A 23,327-nucleotide genomic window follows, 5' to 3' on the forward strand; every position below is an offset into this window, starting at 1 on the left:
GCAGTCCAGAGAGCATCCGTTGCTGGCCCTGTCACGTGTTTGTGTGTGTGTGTGTCAGGGTTAAACTGTTTCAGCAGGCCGTCTCTCAATGTGTCACTCTGTTGCCTTACTCTGCTCTGACTCACTTTAAGACTCGGCCACACATACCAACATGAACTGGCACACAAACCTCTTCACTCCTCTCAACCGGGGTTAAATGATCGCACCCAGATTATTAAACTCGCCCGAGTTCTCTCAACTCTTCTCTCTGTGTGTGTGCGTGTGTGTGTGTATGTGATGATGAGTTGTTGTGGGTTCTTCCCCTGTGAGGGCCTTGTTTACTCAGTGGGGTCTTTTTCACACATTCGGTAGCCCGGCCAGACTGCCTGTTTGTTTTTCCCACATCGTCTCCTCTCCCTCGTCTTTGTGGAAATAACGTTCCCCATCGCCCCCTTCAGCTGAACCCCTTCCCTTCGCGTTTCTCCCCCCTCTCCTCCCTTCATCTTTCGCAGGTTTAGTGTTTGTTTGCCGGCTATGCTCAACCCATTAAATCACGGATAACTTTTTTTTCCCCTTTTTTTCAGATGTACTCTTCCATGAACACATGCATTTATGAAATAGTATCCATTAGTTTTGTATTTATTTTTTGCAAAAACCCAACCACTTGAAATTGTTTTAAGGAAACTGTTCAATCATTGCGACAGCCGTGATTTTGTTATTTCCCAGCTTGGGAAACTGCATAAATGTACAGGTAATCCCAGGATTATTCATACCTCCATCAGACTTAGGTTGGAAGTGATCTTTTTAATTATAACAATGCATTTCTTCAGAGGATCCACGGTGACACAGTTGTTGCCTTGTAGCAAAAAGAGGTTCGGTTTCCTGTCTGGTTTTTTTCTGCAAGAAGTTTCGCATGTTCTTGACAGTTTTGCTGGATTCTTCCATTGTCAAAAAACAAGACTGCTGGGTTAATTTATTTTCAGAAAATGAGAAATGGTCAAAACGGCGGAAAGGATGCAGCGCTTTCAGACCTCAAATAATGCAAAGAGACCAAGTTCATATTAATTTAGAAACAACACTAATGTTTTAACTCAGGAAGAGTTCAGAAATAAATATTTGGTGGAATAACCAGGAGTTTTTCAATGGGGTTCGGTGCAGTGGGCTCTTAATGTTTTATATATATATATATGAAATGCTAAAATATTGCCATTATTATTAGCATCAAGACAAACCAAAATATATATATTTTTTAAAAATAGCAGTTATCCACATCTATATTTTAAGCCCACTCTTGTATCTAATCTTGTTTTGTGTTTTTGCAGTCGCCTGAATCGGAATAATCTGGCCGTGTTTCCTGAGCTGCTTTTCCTGGGAACGACAAAGCTTCACAGACTGTAAGTCATGCTGCTGTTTTTTTTTTCTTTTTCTTATGTCTGTCGCTCATTTGATTTCTACTGAACGCCTGTAGCACAAGAAACCTTTTTACTTGTGACGAAGCTCAAAAGATTGCTAATGCTTTAAATGAGTTTGTGTATTTCTAACATCAACAAATCCAAGTCCAGTGGGTTTGATGTTCCAACAATTCTTTGTAAAATACAAAAGAAAAAAGGTTTCTTTGTGACATTGTGCTGGGGTTCTCTGTTGGATGAAGGTGTTAGGAGGGTGAGAAACTAAACTTGCATGGCACTGTCTGTAGCAGCCAGTTCAGTAGCTAATGGAGATTATCACCCCAACAGCTGCTGCCCGCTGGGAGAGAGGTGTGTGTTTTAGTCTGTGAGCGGAGAAAGTGAGAATGGCTGACAGAAGAAGGTCTAATTAGATACTTCAGAACTGGTTTTTCCTTTGGGTTACCTTTTCGCCACAACATAGTTTCAGTTGCACACATAAATTGCTCTGGTTTGCATTCAACCTGGCAAACCGCTGTTTGTTTTCACTGAGCACCTTCTCCAGTCTGTCCCAGTGTTCTCTGTGAACCGAGTTTTGGATTCCCAGTACTGCTGGGCTGGGCCTGCAACGCTGCTGAAACTGTGGGAACCGACTTCCCGTCACGGTCATTTGCAGGTCCCGGGGAGTAATTATGGTTGCATATATTTATATGTGCGGCTGAATATATTTATCTAAAGCTATGCTGAAATGCTGAGCTGATTCACACAGTGTGTGAAAGTTGTTTATGTTCTGCGGCTGCTGCCGTGGTCGGCTGGGCTTGACCTGCTGTGTATAAGGGTGTGTGTCTGCATGCGCGTCTGTGATTCTGCAAGTGTGTGTGCTTCTCAAGGCCAAGAGCTGGCACTTTGCTCAGCGTGTGGGCTGAGGTAAAAATACAACGCGGATAAATTGCGCTACTCAACATGTCACTTACAAGCGTTTTTATGTTAGCTGTCTCAGCATCGATGATGTAAAAATATTTAATTTCAGCTAAGATTCACGGACACAAAAAATGAAAGCAGCGCAGAAAAAAATAAATTTAAGGACTAATCAAACTGCTGAGAAATGACATTTGCACACCATTCGGTGAAAGCTGAAACACATTTTTAATTGTTTAATGAAAAACTTATTTTCTGCTGTTGTTTAGATTTTATAGTCTTTTCACTTTTAGAAAACAAAAGAAGTCCCTGAGAACCTCTGAAATACAATCTTGTTGGGTTTCATATTGAGGGCTTAAGGTATGTGCTAGCTTGACTGGCTTTCAGTTTTGCAACAGTGCAGCTATAAATGAACACTTGCTGAACCTGCTATTATGAAAATGTTTTCATTTTTTGTGGCTTTAACATGTGTGTGTTTGTGAGTACGTACTGTATGGGTTTAACCTTTGCACAGCTCGGTGGTTTAGCCTTCTGAGAGTGAGTTGTAGTACGAATGAGGTCAGGTGTGATTTCTGTACATTTGTTTGCTTAGACAAACACATGACTGAGATTGATTCGTGCCTGAATACGTGCAGTTGTGAAGGTATGAGATTTTGGTGTCAACTAAACTGAATAAAAAATTTTTCACATTATAAGACTGAAGGTGATGGATTAGTTTTCCAAAACATCACAATCTGAATGTATATTGAATTATTTATTGAAATTGTGTTGCTCCTGTAAGTGAACTCCCACTGGTGCTACTTTTTGAATTAAAGTGATTAAATTTTAGGTTAAAAATGTATTCTTAAAATCATTTAAGAATATATTTAGCTTACCTTGACATATCATTGTACTATATATAATAAAAAAAACTGAAAATGAGAGAATACAATGATATATTTGTCCATATTTCAGTCCTGAGCAACACATTTAAAAAGGTTTAAACTGAAGTACTTTGTTTTTGTTAATCTAACAAATCTGGGTTTCCTTGACAACTGATGTCTTGATGTCAGAAAAACATAATAAAACTATGGATGTTTTATTTGACGCACCAACATAATGTCATATTAGCTTTCTTAACTTTTTAATACCATGTTGGACCAGAATATTGAGACAACTGTCAGACAGAAACTTTAATTAGGACAAATGATCTATTGCTGGTAGGAAAAAACAGTCAGCAGTGACCTGAACAGTATTTGTTGGTGAGTTAAATGCCGTTAGCATCACTAATGTACACCACTGGTGAATTTAGTTGCACTTAAACATTGCTAACTTAACATCCAAATACATATAAATTATTGAGAAATAAACAAATTAATAAATGTACCAGAGTCAGAAAGTGGTTTCTATAGCCTTGTGCTAAAATTATTTATTAGGTGTTTAACCTATATCTTCAGGTTCCACAGATAGTCAAAGTCAGTGGGTTACATGTCCAAGGGTCGATGGATGAAATAAAAACATCAATATTAGTATGTCACAAAGGATACTGCGAAGTATCTACAAAACCTTTCTTCACTTAATATTGGCAGTCCCTTTGAAGTTGTTTGGCTTGATGGCTTTTTAAAGTAAATGAAATGAAGATGAACAAACATGATCTGAAATTAAAATATTTAAAACATGTCCTTGCTGATGGTATTGTTGCAAATTCCTGCAACAGAAGAAAGAGCATGTAGAATGAGATCTGAATCCTCTTCATCATACCCCATTTCAAACACCTGTGTCCAGACCGCGCCGTCTGCCGCCGTCGTTAGATGCTCACATCGTCGTTCGCGGCGCTCCAGGTCCCTGACTCCGTTACAAAGACTCACCTGGAGACATATTGTTCTGGAAGTACCGAAATGTCCTCTGTGTTTCTGTCCGAATGTGACACAGAGATGGCTCTCCTGCTCCTTACTCCGAGAGTCACGCAGCAGCAGTGCTGAGGACCACAGCTGGGACTGTTTGCTCTGAGGGGAAAAGAAGAGAGCAATGAGACACTTTTAGTGGGAGATCAAACTGTGCCAGTTCATTAGAGGGACTCTGTAAAGTAAGATGAACCGGCAATAACTTCAAGCTCTGGACTTTAACCAAGAATTGTGCTAGCTCAAGAAACCCTTCGTATTAGGTTTAAGATCAGACAATACAATCTCTATTTAGGGTAAGAGAAGGCAATTTTATTTATGTAGCACATATTCAGGACAAAGCAGTTTAAAATGCTTTGCAAGCAGAACAAGAAAACCAAACGAAAGAGAGAAAAGTAAAAGTATAAAACTACTTAATGGTCCGCTATGTTTAATAAGAATAAGTAATCCATAATTTATAAACTAGTAGGGCTTTCTCTGGATCCAGGTTCTGATAAAAGCAGATGTTGGTTCTCCATGTTTGGTAAGATTAGGGAGGCATAAAACTAAATGCATAAAACTATTTAACCTATGTAACCACAGATTTTAAGAAAAATCTGTGGTTACATAGAAATTAAACCAGGTAGATAAAAACATGAGTACACTTCTACATTTTGCAAAAAACCCAAAGGAAATAAATACAAAGAAAATCAATTATTTAATGAATCATTGTTGCTAACTTATCCATTTTACATTATGAGAGGATTAGTTAATTTTATGTTTTTAAAAATACAATGCTTATTATATGCTGTGAAATATTTTTTCTTATTTTCTTAAAATTGTTTTATTATTGTTATTATTTTTTTGTCTAACCAAGCAGTGCATGTCCATAAAATGAAAAGACAAAAATTAGAAAACTAATTCTTGAAAACACTGATTTCCTGTTGCTTTTCTGATTTAAATGTGTTATTGGTGACTTTCAGTTAATATTTGTTGCAGAGTAACCAAGTCAATTTGTTGGAAATGGTTCTCATACAAGAATTCATGTTGTTGTTTGAGCTGTTTTGTGATCTTTGGTTGATGATCCTGACCAGGCAAGTGCAGCAGAGCAAGGAAAGTTCAACCTCAAGCTGACCTCATGACCCAATGTTGGTCATCAGGTGTAAATTATTTTTGATTCAGACGCAGAATTATTACTTTAGCTTAATTAGCACATCTCCCTCCATTATTTTAATGGGGTTAGTAATAGAATAATAGAAATCATTGGTGAATAGCTGTTATTAGCAAATTCCCTGAAGTAGAAAATGTAACATTATTGGAAATGATATTTTCTGTCATTTTCCAATAACATCTGTAATGAGTTTTTTTATTGTAAGGGACAGATTGTATCCAGTTAAATCATGGCTCACAACACAGCTGAAAAATAAGCTGGAAAAATAAACCCTGACACTTTGATTAATAAAAGATGACCTGTTGACTTTGATAGATTTTTAATATTTGTCTGGCCAGCTTAAATGAAGGGAATGATTGGTAAGAGGAAACAAGAATAAGTCTCAGCTTTTACATTGTAATGTATGGATATGAATGATTATGAATTCAGAAATGTTGCGTGTGTTCATATATGGGTTATATCTGTGTGTGCGGTGGGAGATTGTGGTCACTTTTGGTTACCATACCGTTGCAATTGCTAATTAGGTCCGGATTAATTACATTTTTGTTTATTCTGCCTTTGCTGTGCTAATTTAAGAGTCTGAAACAACATGAAGCATAAATTGGTTAAGTAGATTTTGTTCTTGGTATTTTATGTGAGAATTTCCTTCGAGAAGGAAAGAAAGGCAAACTTTTGGAAAATAAAAATGTGTTAAAAGGACTATTTCAAGTAGATGTGTTACCATCAAAGATATTTGAGGTGTTACAAAGCTCTAATTTGAAGCAGTCACTTAGAGAAAAACAAAACTTTGAAGAATACTTCAGAATTGAGAAGTTTCTTTACAAGTTTCTGACCAAAAGAAACCAATTACAAGTGGAAATGAGTGAAGGAGAGAGAGGCGTCAACTCTAATGAGTTTCAGTGTAACATCCAAATGAACCACAGCACCTAAAGTTACTCAGCAGAACATTTCCCAGTACGCAACACTCCCTCCATCATCTTTCCCACAGTGCACAGAACACATTTACATGCATAATTAAACTTTTCCATTGTTTGTGCTGTATTGTTTTGGTGGCATACATCAACACGCTTTCATCTGCGTCTACATGTGTGTTTAATGTTTAAAAGACCGTTTGGGTCTTATAACCAGAATTTTTTATTTTTTTTTGCTTTGTTTTTAAGAGTGTCCATTTCTGGAATTTATAGTTTATTGGCTTCACTAATCCATCACAAACACCTGATACCATTACATTAATCACTGTAACCCAATAGTCAGTCATATAACCTTTTATTTTTAATGTTGTGGCCGACTGGGACATTTTTATGGCATCTGAAGTATCATGATGGGAAAGTTGTTCATCCGTCTCCAGTCCACATAACCATGATATCACATTAACTATTTCCTTGTCATCTCAGGATTATGTCTGAACTCAAACACAGTTTTAATATGCTCCTCAATCTTTGCTGTATAACTGCTGAGTTTTATTGTTTTGTTTGAAGCAGGGATCCCACCACTTTGCACAATACGTTGAGTATTTTGTGGAGTATGATTTCGAAACTTACTGAACAATTAGCACACCAGTTTGTTGAGAAGTAAACTTAAATTGTCTAGAGGGGTCGTTAACAGCAGCAAGTATACACCCAGTTTACCAAGAGTGAACTATATGCTGCCGGTAGCTAACATCCTTCCTTTCGGGCGATAAAACATTAAGACCACCAAATCACTGTTTTGATAGAAGCTCATAAAACACTTTTTTTTTAAAGCTCTCAGTGTCTACCCTTGTGCTTGCAGAAGATTCAGCAGTCTGCTTCATGGCTTTGCAACAATATGCTACTTTCAGTGTGCGCCCGTTGTGAGAACTCAGCTGAGGAATGCAGAAGAGGACAAGAAGTAAATTTCTAACCTCGTTCAGCTCATCAGAATTTTAGATACGTGTTTGCATTTTATTCTTTTGTTCATTTCAATATGTTTTGTTGCAAAAAAAGAACATTTTATATTTTTGCTGTTCTGATAGACAATCTGGAACAAAGCAGAAAAGATGCTTCATGCATATCTGAACTTTTCATTTACTGTTTTGTTAGTGTTATCTTTATCAGCATTTCATTTAGTTACAAAACTATATAAAATTGAAAAAAAAAACAGCTTTCATTTACTTAATTTCTGCTTTCCAGTTTTTAATTATGTCCAATTTTATCGTCATTTCATCTGGATAAATACTATCTTATCCTGTTTTGAGTTTTGTTTCATTTTTAAAGAAGAGATGTTGGAAGAAATTGTAAAGAAAATCATTACTGTTTAAACTTTACCTTTAATAACATAAAGTTACCTAATTTTTAAAGTGCAATCAGTAATACTTTTATAACAAATTTATATCAGTAATGATTTCTTGGTTAATGTCAAGTTGTCATAACAAAGACATTTTGAATAATGTCAACTTTGTATTAAAAGTGTCATAATTTACCGAATGACGCTTTATGACAACAGTCATAAATATTCATGAAGGCTTATTCATGTTCATGACAGGTGTTATGTCATGTTTATGAAAGCGTCATGTCAGTCTTATTCAACCCCCTTAAAATAAAGTGTTACCGAAAAGTCGTTTATGGTATTTGATGCGTGAGCTTAAGAAAGTATCCTACCGCTTTTACTTATGAAGCGTAAACATTTTAAAAAGTTAATTGACACACATTACATCAGCATTAAATAAGAGTTTGAATGAATGAGTTAAAGTGCATTTTTAATGTGTGTTTGTTGATGTGTATATAGTACTCTCTAATCCTCTACTAAACGCTTTCCTGGTGACGCTTTGCCACAAAGCACTGAGTCTTAACGTTGTAGCTTTGTCTTCTGTGAAAGGTTAACCCCACTCCACACACACACACATGCACACACACACACACACTTTCTCACAGAAACACTCACATGCAGACTCTGCCAAGTACTACAGCCTGGGCACTGGTGTGACACGAAAGTGCAGGAAAACTTCAGAGGATGTGGGCCTTTCTATGGTGTCAATAGTTTGTTGGTTCCATAGAGAGGGGAGGGGGGAGACAGGAAGAGAGAGGTCAAAGGTAGAGAGGATGAAATTTTCTCTGAGTAAATAATGTTTTTTAATTAAGATAGAGGTGCTCTAAGCGTTTTTGTTGCCACAGTGACGATGACCTCTGGGTTTGAGAGCGGTCAAAGGTGAAGAATGTTCCAGACGTGAGATCTAAGTAGGAGGTGATTTATACAAGCAAAGAACTGAGCGGTCGCCTCCCTCTTACCAACAAAAACTTGTGAAAAATTAAACCTTTGGTAAGAAAGAATTTAAAGTATGTTTGGATGAATTTTGTCCATGCAAAATGTTATGACTTGCAGTTTTTATCAGTGAGATCATCAATACATTTTAATGCAGTTTTCAGTAACAAAACTTTGACAAAAATTAACAGCAAAGAAGTCAATTATATTGTCAAATAAAATCTGTGACGTAATTAAAAGAGCTTATTGGGCACCTAGTGAGTAATGTATGAGCAAACATATTTCCAGTAATTGCAAGACTTGTTGTTCATATAGTTTAAAAACCTTAAACGTTTAAGATACTTCTTTACTTCCTATGCTTAGCCTTGATTCTTAGGTTTGTTCCATTTGTAATAAAATTTATTCACACTTCCCATTTGCTTATTCTCACAAAGAAAGTTGAAGAGGATTATACAAAGAAGCACGATCTGAATAATAATTAAAAAAAAGAAATAAACCTTAATGACAAATAAAAAAATACTAACAAGCTCATAAACTTTCTTTAATTTAATCAAAGTTTAGTGGTGGAATTTATTAGCTCAAAGCTTTAAGATACAGTTTGGGATAGCTCACAACCAATAGCCATAAAATTTCATACATTTCCACCCTGTCTCTTTATTTTTTGCTTCACTTCAGATATTTTTTCTTTCTTCGTTGAAGAAACGAGTATAGCTGCAGGCGCATTGCGTTACGATTCAGCAATGTTTTCTGCACCCCCTGGTTCCTGTTTCTAGCAGATATAAAAACTCACAAACATGCACTCTAATTAGAGAACGGCTCTTTAACACACACACACACGCACACACACACACACACACACACACAGGTTTTTTTCTAGTTCAAGAAATGTTTTCATTAGCACTCTTGGATCAGACACATTGTATTTAGTCAAAACAGTGGGAAAGGTAATTGTATGTTTCTTTCCTTGCTGTTTAACGTCTTGGTCTTCAAATGTTTCCATGTCATGCTTGCACAGATTATGAATTACCTTGAGGGTGAGCTAATAGTTACAACAGTTTCGAGGTGTTGGTGACTCACCATCATATGAATCACATGACCGCCTATCTGAAACGCTCAAGGCGACTCATTCCTAAGAAGTGATTTGGTCATTCTCATCCGAACACAATGCCTGATTCACTCTCGAGTTATTTTAGTAAGAGTTTTCCAGCTCCGCTGATGTTGTTTAGGGGGCAACAGAACAACAAATTATTTTACACAGCAACAATGTAAAGGATGTGTGCACAGCTCTTTTTTGTGTGCTTTTTGTGGTCTTTACTGGTGTGTGCAGTTTTTTTTTCTTTCGTTTTTTTGTAAGCTGCATTACATCCTCAGCTTTAACTGTGCGCCATAAAACATGACGTGAGTTCTGGCCTGAACTCTGCTGGATTTAATAACTTTGGCTTGCTAAATTTAACTCAGTTTACCATGAGAGCACGGCACTAAGGTAACTTTATTAGAATAATGGAGAGTTTTGTTAAGATTGAATGTAGCATTAAATGTAAAAGCTAGAATTTGATGTACTGCTGAATAGAAACGTGATATATGAGAATGCCTATGATGTGTAAACTGTCTAATGTGCATTTATAGCAGAAAAGATGTAGTTGAGCCCCTGTTGGAATGTCATTTGTCAACTCAAGAATCAAAAGATGCTGTAAAGAAACTTGGCTCATTTATATATAAAAAAATATTCACCTGAAAAAGGTCACTTAGAGGTATTTTGGCTTTATAAATGAGCTTGATCTCTTATTTTATCAAATATTATTGACCAAAATGAAAAACAGTTGCAGAGCAAATGTGAACTTACAGTATTATGATATAAAATTTCCTTATAATAACATACAATTAAAATATACTTCAGATTTGAGGATATGTGTGGATATTTAATTTATCTCTGTATTTCATAAAAATGTTACCCCTCAAATGAAAACAAAACTCCTACGCTGGGTTTTACTTAAATAGGGCATGAAATGGAAGAAACAGTAGGAAGAAAAGCAGTGTTAAGAAATGGGAATACAAATTGGTGAGTAACTCCCAGTAGACAGAGTGAACTTCACAGCCTGCAGACTTTAGAGCGGGGTTGGAAGCTCAAAATGATAAAATGCAGCCAAGTCTTCCGTCCTCAGTGACAACTTCCACAAGAAGATTGTTGTTTCGAGCCCAAGAGCTTTGAGTTTGCAAATGACCAATCATGATTGTGTTGCCAGCTAATTGAGCAAATTTTATACAGGAAGCAGAGGTGAAGAAAAGAGCTAAATTTGATGTTCAGAGTTTGTTTTGCAAAGCAAAACTTTATATTAATGTAATATGTAACTCTGCAGACGATGTTTAAACATGAAGCTGTCTATCTAAAGTTTGGCCGGACGCATGCGGCTTCATTAATCACCTGTCACCCGGGCTGTACGAGTGTCAGAGTTCAGAGCAGTGGGGCAAAGGGTCAGAGAGCGTCGGTGTCAACCGATGAGATATCCAGGATAATGGAGCTGCCAGCAGTGATGCTGCTGCTTTGCCCGTCGTGTCACACCGGGAGTGAAAGCTGCGCCTGGAATAACTTACAGCGAAGGAGGAGGGGTGTATACAGACAGAATGAATGAAGGGAATTTAAAGGAAAGATTAGAGACATATTTGCTCTCTTAAATGGTGTGGAAAAAAGTGCTGCGAGGAATTTACAGAGACGAAGAAAGAGGCGTCTTGGCCATTGTGAGATAGATGTGTGTGAAAAAGTGCACAGTCTAGAGGGAGATTGATGGACAAGCAAAGTAAAGAAAGGAGGGGGAACGTGGCAGAGAGACATGGAAATGATAGGAGAAAGGTATGTCAGTCCTTAATGTCTATGGCAGGTAGCCTAAAGCATGGAGCCTGCGAGTCTGTTAGAGAAATGCCCAGGTGTTTTATGTGTGTGAGTGTGAGTAACTTGAGTCTGGATTACTGGCAGAGGGTTGCATACCAATCCAAAGCCAGGAAGAGCTTACCTGGAAGCAGGTAGTTACAGTGCGAAATACGTGTCTGTGAGAATCTGTGTGTCTGTGAGGTCTTCTTGATCGTCAAAGTATATCTTAACCTTATGTGTGATTAGGGGTCACCGTGTGTGGTAAAACCACCCAACTTTCCCGCTCTTCATCTCGGGTCTCCTGTCTTTGCTTCCACTCACATTTTTCTGTTTTGTATAAGTGACTTGGCCCGAAGTGAACTCTGGCTTTGCACCGCTGAGAAGACACAAGACGGTGGAACCTTCCTTCTTAAAAGCAAAAATCTTCAGGGACTTTGCAGGTCATGTATTGATAGATGAGCTCGCCTGGTCGATGAATTATGGGATGGATTACAGAGCAATCAGGACGATTCATCATGCGACGCTTCTCTTCTCACCCCAATCAGACAAGCAGCTACTCAGCAGTATTGACCCATATTTGCTGTGGGCAGTCATGACTTGATGAGTCAGTAACTTATCTTAACTTATTGTGAGACTTAAAGGAATGGCAATTTAAGTTCCAGTAAGACATAATAAACGTTTAATATCTTACTTGCAGATGCTAAATCCTCTCCTGACCTCTATTTAGGATAAATCCATATTGGTTTGCACTGGGGAGGAATTTAATAGCTGGTCTGAGAGGCAGGCGTACTCCTAGAACGTTTTGTAAGATTTGACCCGATGGGGGGCCGTTACCAATCCAGAGGTGATCCACCTGTTACGAAATATCAGAAGTCTGGTCTAGATGTGAGAAGATGAGTTTGTAAGTTCATGTTTTCTAGTAACTGATTTGTTCTCGCTATTGTTGCAGCGCCTGGTTGTTCACCTGTGAAATTTTATAACTTTGTGCAGATCACACACCATCTTTGAGCAAAAATGGGTGATTTGGAAAGTGCCCTTGCAGAGCAGGTTCGCCTGTACTGCCATGTATATGATTCCTCTATGATGGCTCATTTTTGGAGAATAATGCACCAACGTACACATCAAGTGGTCAATGTAGCTCTGCCTTAAGAGATAGGAAAGTAAATAAATATTATCATTGAACACAACCTGGTAATGACGTTTCCTCTCTTTAGTCATAAAAAAACTATTGAACTAGGGCCTTTGGTTAGAAAGACAGCAAAGTTATGAAGTTTCCTAAATATACTTACACTAGAGTAACTATGATAGAAAGACATATCTGATGAAAAGCCAACATTTTACAGAATGTTTTACTTCACTTTATTTGTTTACCAAGTGACACAGAGAACACTTAGTTTTTGTAATTGGAATATGTTTCCATGGAAATGTAATTGGTGTTGCACCTCCTATCTCTTTTACCTGCATAAATATTCATTGCCTTTACTAACAGTCCAACGGACGTTGCATAAATAGCTGCGACGTTGATGAAATTATACCATTTAATTGAAATTGAGGACACTGACAGAGTTATCGTTTGCGTTTGTTTTAAAAATCCTGAACTGTACCTTTAATAAGCAAAGGAATGTAGCATCGCATTTATAAAATCATTGTTATATGACCGTATTCGCCTGTCCACAGAGGTAATGAGACAGGAACAATAAAAAAATCACAAGAAAAACCAAGTCTTTAGATATAATTCACTGATCTTCACAAGTCAAATAAGAGAGGACGAGTTCAGTTTATGTCAATCACTCAGCAGACCTAACATGGCCGCCTTTCTTTGCCTCAGGAACCTCCCTTCTAACTCTCCACCCCCAGCCCCAGTGCTCCATCTTGGCTCGGTGTCAAGCTGCCTTGTCCAGTTGCACAATAACCTCTCTCTGAGGCAGGCAACTGCATCCCCTCTCTGGCTCCATTAGTGCCACTCTGCTGGCATAGTCTGCATTCTCCAGTGGGACCGTCATCGCTGGCCACTCCATTGGCACCCCTGTCACTCTGCAACAACCACAAAAGAAGAGCTCACTGCCCTCCCTCCATTGCCTCTCATGCTCACTTGGTCTTTTTTTGTGCACCCCCCACAACCACCATTTTCTTCCTCTGCTTGTACGTGTCTCGCCCTCCTGCTATTATCTTCCTGTTCTCTTTACAGTACCTTCTCCTAATTCTTTTTCGTTGCCTACTCTCCCTCTTCAGCCCCCTCCCTGGCTCTCTGTCCTCAAAGCCCCACACATTGGTTTGGAGAGGCTTATGCAAGGCCCTCATCCATGGTAATGAAGCAGAAGAAACCAGAAGAGGAAACTGGGAGCTGACCAGTGATTGCTCCCAGAGATGTTGCTCACAAGTTTAGAGCCTCTCGCATTATTTCGCTAAAAGCCGAGTGTGTTTGAAGTGACCACGGCGACCCAGGCTCATTAAAACGCACTATGTTTGCAGAATGTGAGGACTGGGGCCAGAAACAAACCCACAACAAAGCCAGTCCCTTTGAAATAGTTAAAAACATATAATTATTTTATTTTTTTTAAAGTGAAGAGAATTGTTCAATACATCTTTTGCTTTGAGGTGCAATACATGCAATAGTGGTCATACCCATCAACCACGTTCACAATTTGTCATGTTGCAACCACAAATTACAATGTAAATTATTGGGACTTTCTGTGATAGTCCAGCTCAAAGTAGTGTAAAAACAAATAACAATGATCCTGCGTTTTTTCATATAATGTGGTTGTGTGTAATTTATTCAACCACTTGAGACGATACTTTGTAAAACCATGTTTGACTGCAGTTACAAAGTATGTCTGTACTTACACCTTCCCATCAACTGTGTTCATTTTCCATGTCCCTCCTGAAGAAAATCATCCCCAACGCCTGATGATGCCACAACCTTGTGTCACAACGTAGCTTCCAGGATGAATGTGCTTTAGCAGCTTTCATCCTTAAAAAATGTTTAGATGTTTTCTAAAACGTTACAGTTTTAACGTCTATGATTTGAGCGGCGTCCCCAGTGTGGCTCACAGCAAACTTCGGGCGAGATCGCTACTATTTTCATTAGCTGGGGTGTTATTCTTGAACATAATTCTGGTCTAAACTTCTTCACAAACTTGTGTTTCTTGATCTTCATCATTCTCTCACTAAATCCAGCAAAAGAAAAAAAATAATAATGATTTTAATGTTCTTTTATTTGTCAAACATACCACTGTATATCGTCCTTCCATCTCAGGTTGAGAGTTGGCTGGTTTTTCCTCGTACAAGGGGTTACTCTTAAAAAAACATCAAAAATTAAAGCTCCGCAGAGCCTCAAGCGGCCCTCGCAACTAATGTTGGAACATCTCTAGTTTGATTATTGTCATTTCTCATTATATCACTATGAATCTTTTTTATCTTGCTTACACTGTAGTTTCCCATATTTTCCACAGTACATAATTAATCTGCGATTGGAAGACATGGACGATAAGTAAAACTGACTTACCGTTTGTTCATTAATCCTTTTTAACAAATCTCTAAGGTATTTCTTCTTCCACAATCATAAACTACCTTCTAGATTGATCTATTGCACTTTAAAATACTTTAAAGTTTGAACTTAATGTGAACACGCTGAGGTGGTGGAGACTCTTTTCCAAAGGCCAGTAAATGAATCAACAATTATGTGCGAATCAGACAGAAAGGATAAGTGAAAGTTCAGCGCTGTGGCTGTGTATAGCTCAGGGCTGGTGATGGATCAGCAGGTTTGTAATCACAGGTTGTTACCCGACCTGTGTGTGTCCCTGCGTGATCTTGCTGGTGTGTGTGTGTGTGTGTGTGTGTGTGTGTGTGTGTGTGTGTGTGTGTGTGTGTGTGTGTATCTAATGACAGGTTCCAGCCTCAATGTGTCATTATCCAATTACAGTTTTCTCTCATCTCTACGGCAACACCGTGCTCCCCGTAATTGGACGGCTGCTCAAGAGAGCCCTGACCTCTCAGCAAGTGTCAGGCAAAGGGAAGCGCACACACACATACACACACACACACAGGATGCCGGGAAGGTTGGGTAATCCAGGATAAAACAGATACTATCTGAAGGAGTGATCAGATAAACGATGCAAAGACAAGTTTGGACTTCATATTACATATTCCTCTTAGCACTTTCTCTCTTTTCTTCATCAGTTCCTCCAGTTTTGCTGTCAATCTTTTTCTTGCCATGTGATTGTGATGCGTCTAAATGGGCTTTAATGGGCCAAGTCAAAGCAGGGCTTTTGCGGTCTGTGGTTCTTCTTGAAGCTCTTTTCTCTTCTGTCTCTTCACATTTTCATGAAAACAAAACACAGTGGATTTCCCCTCCTGGCCCTCCTAAATATTTCACATGGTTAGCGGGCTTCCCACCCTGTCTCCTCCTTGTTTGTATAAGCGAGCACATAGATTGCAAAACTCTATGGGGTTAAATTTGATGCCAAGACAAAGACAGATTCTTATCGTTTGGGGAAATTCAATTATTGACTATTGGCACAGTTTTAAACACAAGGGGTGGGGGGACTTGAAGGAGATTATTAGGGTGGAACAAGAGAGTGACTGTGTGCTGGCAGGTTTCCCCTCCCATTTTCTTGCATCAGACGTTCATCGTTAGACATCAGAGTGACCTGAATTATGAATGCTGATTGGAAGAGAAGTTTTAATTCAAGGAGGAAGATTTAAAAGCCGTATTGGGGAAGATTCAAGCTCTTCTTTCAGCTGGGCACAGAGTCTTTCTGGAACAGTGAAATTCAACCCTCCGAAACGCTTTGAGAGTAACTTTTGTGTCGGTGCATTTTTCCTGTTACATCATTTGATATTCTTCCTCATTATCTCCAGATTTCTGGCCAGTAAAGCAGCTGAGAAACTGATAGCATTAAATTTTGAGAACGTCGTGAAATTTTCTTCATCCTGTGTTTCATTTTTATCGTCTTGCTCGCTCCAGCAGAAGCAGCCAGATGAGTTCACTGTTTAGTTTTTTTTTTTTTTTTTGCAAATTTCTGCACAGTGGGATATTTTTCTGCTCGGTTTTGAGAAGACGTAACAATTAGTTTATCATTTTGGGAGGCACCTCCTGTAATCTGCCGCTACAAACGGAGAACAGCTGCAAAGAAACACACGAGTAAAGTAATACAGAGAGGCCACAAGGGCCTGATGTTATGATGTCAGCCCGTTTTACAGCTGCCATAATTACAAACAAGACTCTGGGGAGGTGGGATGCTGTTAGCATAGGTGTGTTTAGTGCACACAAGACTTTCTGCCAGAGATGATGCCTGAAGGTCCTGCAAGGTAATTGGTGTTTTCCTAGACGTCTCATCAGCTGACTGCACTGTCTGTCCTTTCTGAGTTGTACTATGAGAGATTAGTGTTTCTTTGTAGTTAGGTTTACTTAAATAATACCATTTACCAAACAAATGTAACCCCAAGGCACTTCATGAGTCAGCAGGTCCGTTTTATAGGCAGTTAATAGAACATAGTTTGGTCCAAATTTAAGTCAAATCCATTTAATCGCAGATCAAGCAAATACATACAGTTCAGTTCAATCCAAAACTGTAGCTAGATAAGGTTGATCATAAAACCAAATGGTAAAATGTTAATCTAACAAAGCCCAGCCGACTGCATCGACTTATAGTCTTTGCACAGAGTGCACAGGGTTATTGGCTCCTTCAGGGGCCACATCCAGGAAAGAGACATAAAAACCTCGAAGTGCTGGATCAGGAGTACTTTCTGTGGATGAGAAAAACAGAGAGGACACACAATGAAAATATGTAACGGCCCCAGTACGTCGAGGGAAAAGACGCAACTGAAAACAGAATAGTTCAACCAGGCATACTCTCTGTTGGAAAGAGAGAAAAGTAAAACCTCAAACAAAGATAAAATACTGCAATTTGTTCATTATGGTGTTTACGATGAATTAAAACACTCCTCTGTCTGACATAGGAATCCATACCTAATGACAAATGTCCAATAAATATTTAGCCACCACCATTTAAAACGGTCATGTATTATTTGTCACTTTTCCCACTCCACAATAATTAAACACAGAGTTACGCTCCTCTTCTTAGTTTATTCATTGGAATGCAGTCAATCAATTAGAATATTGATTGTGATTGTGTTCTGATCAAGCTCATTTTTCAGATTAAACATCTTTTGAAAGTAACCCATCAACAGGCATTAAATCTACCTTTTCATTAAGCCAGCCAGCTTTTTGGAAACAACTTAGGAAAATACTGATAATTTGTGATGTTTATTTTTCCAAAGGTTTTCTTAAAGTTGTTTAGAACACAATTCATATTCATCTATACTCATAAATTACTGAGCAAACACCATCGCGTTAATCAATGTTCCTTCTAAGCCCTTTTCATTTTACAAACTGGAAGTAATGTTTTAAATCAGCCTATTTTGTTTTTTATTAAAACTGGAGTTTTCATTTTCTGAACCAAAAAGAAGTTAAACAAATGACATGTACATAAAAATGTAAAATGTGAGACTCAGTTGGGTGATCAATTGAACCTAAACTCATTATTTTACCCCTTTTTTAAAACTGACTGTAGGATTAAAGCTGAAAAATCTGCAGAAACTAAAAAAGCCATTTAATGAAGAAGAATATTATTAATCTTTTCAATTCAGTTATATTTAATTATATAGATGACGCATGGACTTTCTATAATATAGAAGATCCATCACGTTCTCCTGTGAAAACCCTTCATTTCTTTCAACTTTATTTTTTGACTCAAGCATAAATGGGTTAGACATAAAACATCACGAAGACTTATGTAAAACTCAAGACATCTAGATTAAATACAAGATTCAATCAGCACAGTGGAGTTCCTTAGATTTGGCATCAAATTAGAGGATCATTGCAGATTACTTGAGACCAGTATATGAGCAGCAGCAGCAGCAGCTATCATTCAGCACCTGGAAAATGGAAAATGGAGGAAAAAAACAAAAAAAAAAGTAAGGTGATGAGATGGAAGGTAAGGAAATGAGGATGGGAAAGGAAAGGGTTATTACCCACAACAAATCACAACCTGGCAACCTGCATGTTCTGACAAAACCTCAGAGTGATGATACTGACACTCTATATCTGTGTGTGGGTGTGTGTGTGTGTGTTCTGCATGCTAGTCCCATGCAGGTTTGCTGAGGGTTTGTAAGTTCAGTGTGTTTTAAGCTCGGCACGCCTCATTTGAGCTGAATTTCCATGCTCATATGTGTATATGTTACTCACCAGGTGTGTCATCCTCCAACTGGTAGGAGACAAAGAGAAGAATACTGTGAATCTGCATTTTTTTTTTTTTTTTTTAAATGATGGCACTGCTCCCATCTCCTGGTTCATTTCATTTAATCAGCTCTCTCCGGTGATAAAAACCATTGGGCTGGCTTGGCTGGCTTTTATGGAGTTTTTACTGAACTACAGTGACTCCTTTTACCTTCAAACTCTTTCTTTCTTCTTTTTTTTTACTTGCAAAAGACTTCTTACGGTGGATGTAAACTTTTCAAATCCTACAGAAAATAACTTCTAGAGATTATGGATCCTACACATTATGTCTGCTACAATCACGGCACATAAAAGCAAATGAAATTTTAAGTAGCATAACTGAAACTTGAGAATGAAATGAAGATTTTGCCTCCAGACATATTCATGAAATTGTTTTACATTACACCCCGTCACACTAATGTGGATCTGTCTTGAGTTTTAGTGTTGTAGGAATATATATTATCTTAGGAAAAACATTCTTCAGATCACCTTTGAAAGCCCACACCATTTTGTCACCTGCTATATGCATTGACAAATTGTACAGCATTGACATCTCATGGCTTGTATGCCACAGACATGCTTCACTGGTAAAACATTTACACAACTTCTACTCAAATATCTCAGAAATGAATCAAAAAATTGCATAATTTACTCTCATGATACATTTTGCCGGAGCTCTGTCTGCACCGATGAAGATGTATTCATCATTGGGACATTTAAAATTATAATTATGATTATGCTAAATATAATAACAATCATAACAATAGTACTAATTTCATATAGTAAAAAATATAAGTAAAAGTGAATAATTTTGCTCATACAGTCAGAATATTGAGTAGATGGCCAGATGATCCTTAAATATGTCAAATTATGTATCTATAACAATAATTTACAATATTCTGACACTGTTGGATGCTGTGATTGGTCCAGGTGAAGCACCTGGACAGTTCAGAATAAGAATGCATCAAAATCAAAATACATACTTCAAAGATATGAGACGACATGATTTCCCACAGAGTTGCTTCCAGACACTCACTTTAATACGCCAACATCGAAATAGGAAACAGCTCGACAGCAGCTTAAGTGAAGCGTCTTTCATTATTTTTTGTTCTGAATTTTCACTTTCCACTTATTTCTTATCTATCCTTTGATTGTTCTTTTTTTTTTTTTTTACTTTTTTTTTTCAAACTCTTTTGGAGTTGATGGGGCAGAAACAGACAGAGACAGCTGATGCCTGAAGGTGATGAGTGTTGCTGGTGAAGCAGAATGGATGGTCCTAATTGAACAGTGTAGGTGTGTGGGTGGGTGGGTGTGTGTGTGCATGCATGCGTGTGTGTGTAACAGTTCTGCATATGGTAGTCATTTCCACAGTAGTAATTATGTTATGGGAGGTTCCAGGTCAAGGTTAAATAGCATGTAAAGATAAAAGAGAGCACAGGAAGAGAGGATTGGGCATTTTTATCGCTGTTTGTTTTCCACAGCCACTCATGATTTTCTGTTCATGTGTTTTATGCAGAACTCCTGCCAAGATATCGTACACAATTCTGCGTTTTAGTGCATGTAGTTATTGAATTACACCAACAGTTAACTATAATAACCTTCGGCTCCAGACACCAACATAAAAATGGACTAAATTGATTACTCCACCACTTTTTCTTTATAATTATAATTTAAATGTCTAAACTGTTAACTATTAAATTAAGTTTTACATAATATATAATATAACTGAAGCCTTTTTTTAAATATATGCATTACTGTTAAAGTTCTGCTGACACAAATGAGGCTTCTTTCTCTTAGCCACTGTTCAAAACGAGAGGACATCCCTTTCAAGGAAGACAGATTTCTGTTGATTTTTATAAGTCAGAAAATGACTTAAAGTGTTATTAAATTAAATTTACCAACAACTGCAGTCAAACAATAAGCGAGCAGTTTGAAACAACTTCAGAAATGAGAATTAAGGCTGGATGGGAATCCAACTTTATCTTACTGGATGGGTGGATGGTATATTTGCTGATGTATTTGTGTATAATAGACGTATATATACTGATGACAGCATACGTATTTACATCCCAGTAGAGCTCCAATTTGCTATTTAAAAATGTGTATGTACTTAAGTTTCCCTGATTTTGTGCTTGTTGGATTTTTAATCGCCTCTTTCTGCGATGCGACTCCTCTTCTCGATCACTTGCCTTACTAAACTTTTGCCACCTGAATGCCTATTGCCAAAGCTTTCAAGTCTCTTATTCACAGCTCACCAAGACAAATGTTGCAGTACAAGCAATCTAAATGTGTGTGGGTGTGTGTTTATGGTGATTGATATGCATTAATGATGTGAGGCGAACGGCCATTAAAAGCTTGGAAATTGTATGCAGCCCTGCCTGCAGGCTGCGACTATTATTCAGAAAGTTTCCGGTGCAGGCAAAACACAAGGGACTGCAGTGGCAGATGTGAGAGAAAGATATGTGTGTGTGAGCTATCAGTAGCAGGTGGCAAGTTTATTTCACCACACACACGCACACACACACACACACACACACACACACACACACACACACACACACACACACACCTTCTATGTGGAAGCTTCACTGACTGTATTTACAGGAATACTGAAAAGCTTCTGGATGAGATGTCCAGTATAGCTTCATATAAGAAGCTTTTTATTTCAGCGTTGAATTAAAAAGAAAAGCAAACACTTCTAAGTGGCTGTTTTTATTCATGCTATGTAAACAGGGAAGTAATCTATTGTAGGCAGGTAGGTCATAGTAACTTCTCATTTCTTGAAATCAAATCAGAATAACATAATTTTTCCTCTTCATGTTGATGTGAAACTAATAAAAGCTAACGGCTAATCTGTTTTGGAGCAATCAGTGCGTAATGAGGAGTCTTGATAAAGTTTAAGTAGCCGGGGTGTCAGGTTTCTAGCCGAGTGCTCCAGATGGGCAGAGTTGCTCATCTTGACGCTAACTGGGGTCTGGCAGTTCACAGAGGACAAGATATTTGTTACTGGAGTGGCTGTTTGCAAAAAAAAAAAAAAGATGAGGAGGTTGAAGGAGGAGATCATTATTAAATTCCGTCTTCCTGAGGTCAGTGATGGTGAGGCTTTTAGTGACTGTTGGAAACATTCAGCTCCAACACCCAGGCTAATTGGTTAATGACGTCTGATGTCATAACATGCCCTGTTCTCTTAGTGCCAACATCATTCTTCATCTCTGGCACAATGCTCTTTTTATTGTCTCTGTAAACTGACGCATTCTTTCCTTTTTTTTTTTTGTAACACACTTCTTACAACTGTTGTAAATTACAGAAGACATTAGAATAACACAATCATTTCTGCTTTCTTTCAATTTGTTTTGGGTGTGCAAAAAAAAAAAACTACTTTTGTTTTTTATACTTAGATCGTCCTGGTCAGATCTCTATACTTCATGTGTGAGAAAAACTGCCTTAATTTCTTAGAATAGGCTTTTTTTAGGTATTCTTTTCTTTTATTTATTTATTTAGTTAATGGTTTCTCATTTGCAAGGTTCAACGATTGAGTCCATTAACAAGTTGTGCAGAAATGCACACGTTCTGCCGTCATGAGCAAGATCCAGGATTAGCTTTTGTTTAATATTTGGCAACTCTGCCTAGTTTAAAGTGTGGTGCTCATTTAATTTTTTTTTTTTTTAATCTGCAAGAACAGAATACTTTGTTCTTTTATCCAAGTTGGGGAAAAAAACTGGAACAAACTTACCCCTTTTCCTGCCAAAGGTAGAGTCACCCCAAAGCCCCATGTGCCTGTAATGCATAAAAATGGAGGTGCAGAAACATCAGTTTGCTTGGCTGGATTCCAGTAGTTTACAATTTTTGTGAGGTATGTGCCTAAATGAAATCCATGAATATGTGTTTTTAACTTCTAACTTCTTTATACGTTTCAAAAGTTAGTACAACCACTATTTCTTCACAAGAAGTAGAAGTAGTTGGAATGCTTCTTCCAAGTATTTTAGTTTGTGGAGCTATTTAAAAAAAATATTACTAGAGTCTTTTTACTTTTCAGAATTAATTTTAGACTTCTTATTCCCCCTGCCTCACATGAAAATGTTCAAGACAAAGACAACACTTAAATTTGAGGTCTGTCATCAAATATAAAGAAAAATGAACAGGTGGTTGTATGTAGCAGTCCTAGAATCATTTTTGTATAACTATAGATTTAGTATACATTTAAATAAAAAACAAATAATGACGAGCTGAAAAATAATGGATCCATTATTAGTGGATCCATGGAGTTCTGTGTTGTACAGTAAAGTGTTGGTGGGTTGTAATTAAAACCTCTCCTCGTCCTATATCTTAGGAGACCACCGTGTCTGACAACCTGACCCTCTGTCTGGCTGCATCCAGTTACCGAAGAACCCCGGACCAAAAATAACAACACGTTGTCTGACCTCTCGTTGCTGCTTTCTCACATTGCCCATAAACTTCACAGCTCTCCGTTGGGCCTGATACAGTAACACAATTTCATAGCGGAAACCAGGTTGGGAGTGTTCGGCAAGAGTCTTCTACCTCCATCGTTTGCTCATCATAACCACCAGAAACTCACAAGAGAGTGAACTCGGCTCTTCCAGAGCTTTGCTCCTGCAAGCGAATGCCTCGTTCATGAAAAGTCCAGTGAACC

At 37.9% G+C, this 23,327-nt stretch overlaps 1 protein-coding gene across 11 annotated transcripts in view; it reads left to right on the forward strand.

Moving 5' to 3' along the window:
* slit2 (slit homolog 2 (Drosophila)) overlaps positions 1 to 23,327 on the forward strand; it is a 112,975-nt gene that overhangs the window by 13,017 nt on the left and 76,631 nt on the right. For all 11 annotated transcript variants that reach the window (XM_015032339.1, XM_015032340.1, XM_015032329.1 and 8 more), the window contains exon 4: positions 1,302 to 1,373. In XM_015032339.1, the coding sequence (XP_014887825.1) occupies positions 1,302 to 1,373 (72 nt within the window). The remainder of the gene's footprint in view (positions 1 to 1,301; positions 1,374 to 23,327) is intronic.

Source organism: Poecilia latipinna, unplaced genomic scaffold, assembly GCF_001443285.1.
Source record: "Poecilia latipinna isolate Pla-1442-1.1 unplaced genomic scaffold, P_latipinna-1.0 Scaffold237, whole genome shotgun sequence".
Classification (NCBI taxonomy): domain Eukaryota; kingdom Metazoa; phylum Chordata; class Actinopteri; order Cyprinodontiformes; family Poeciliidae; genus Poecilia; species Poecilia latipinna.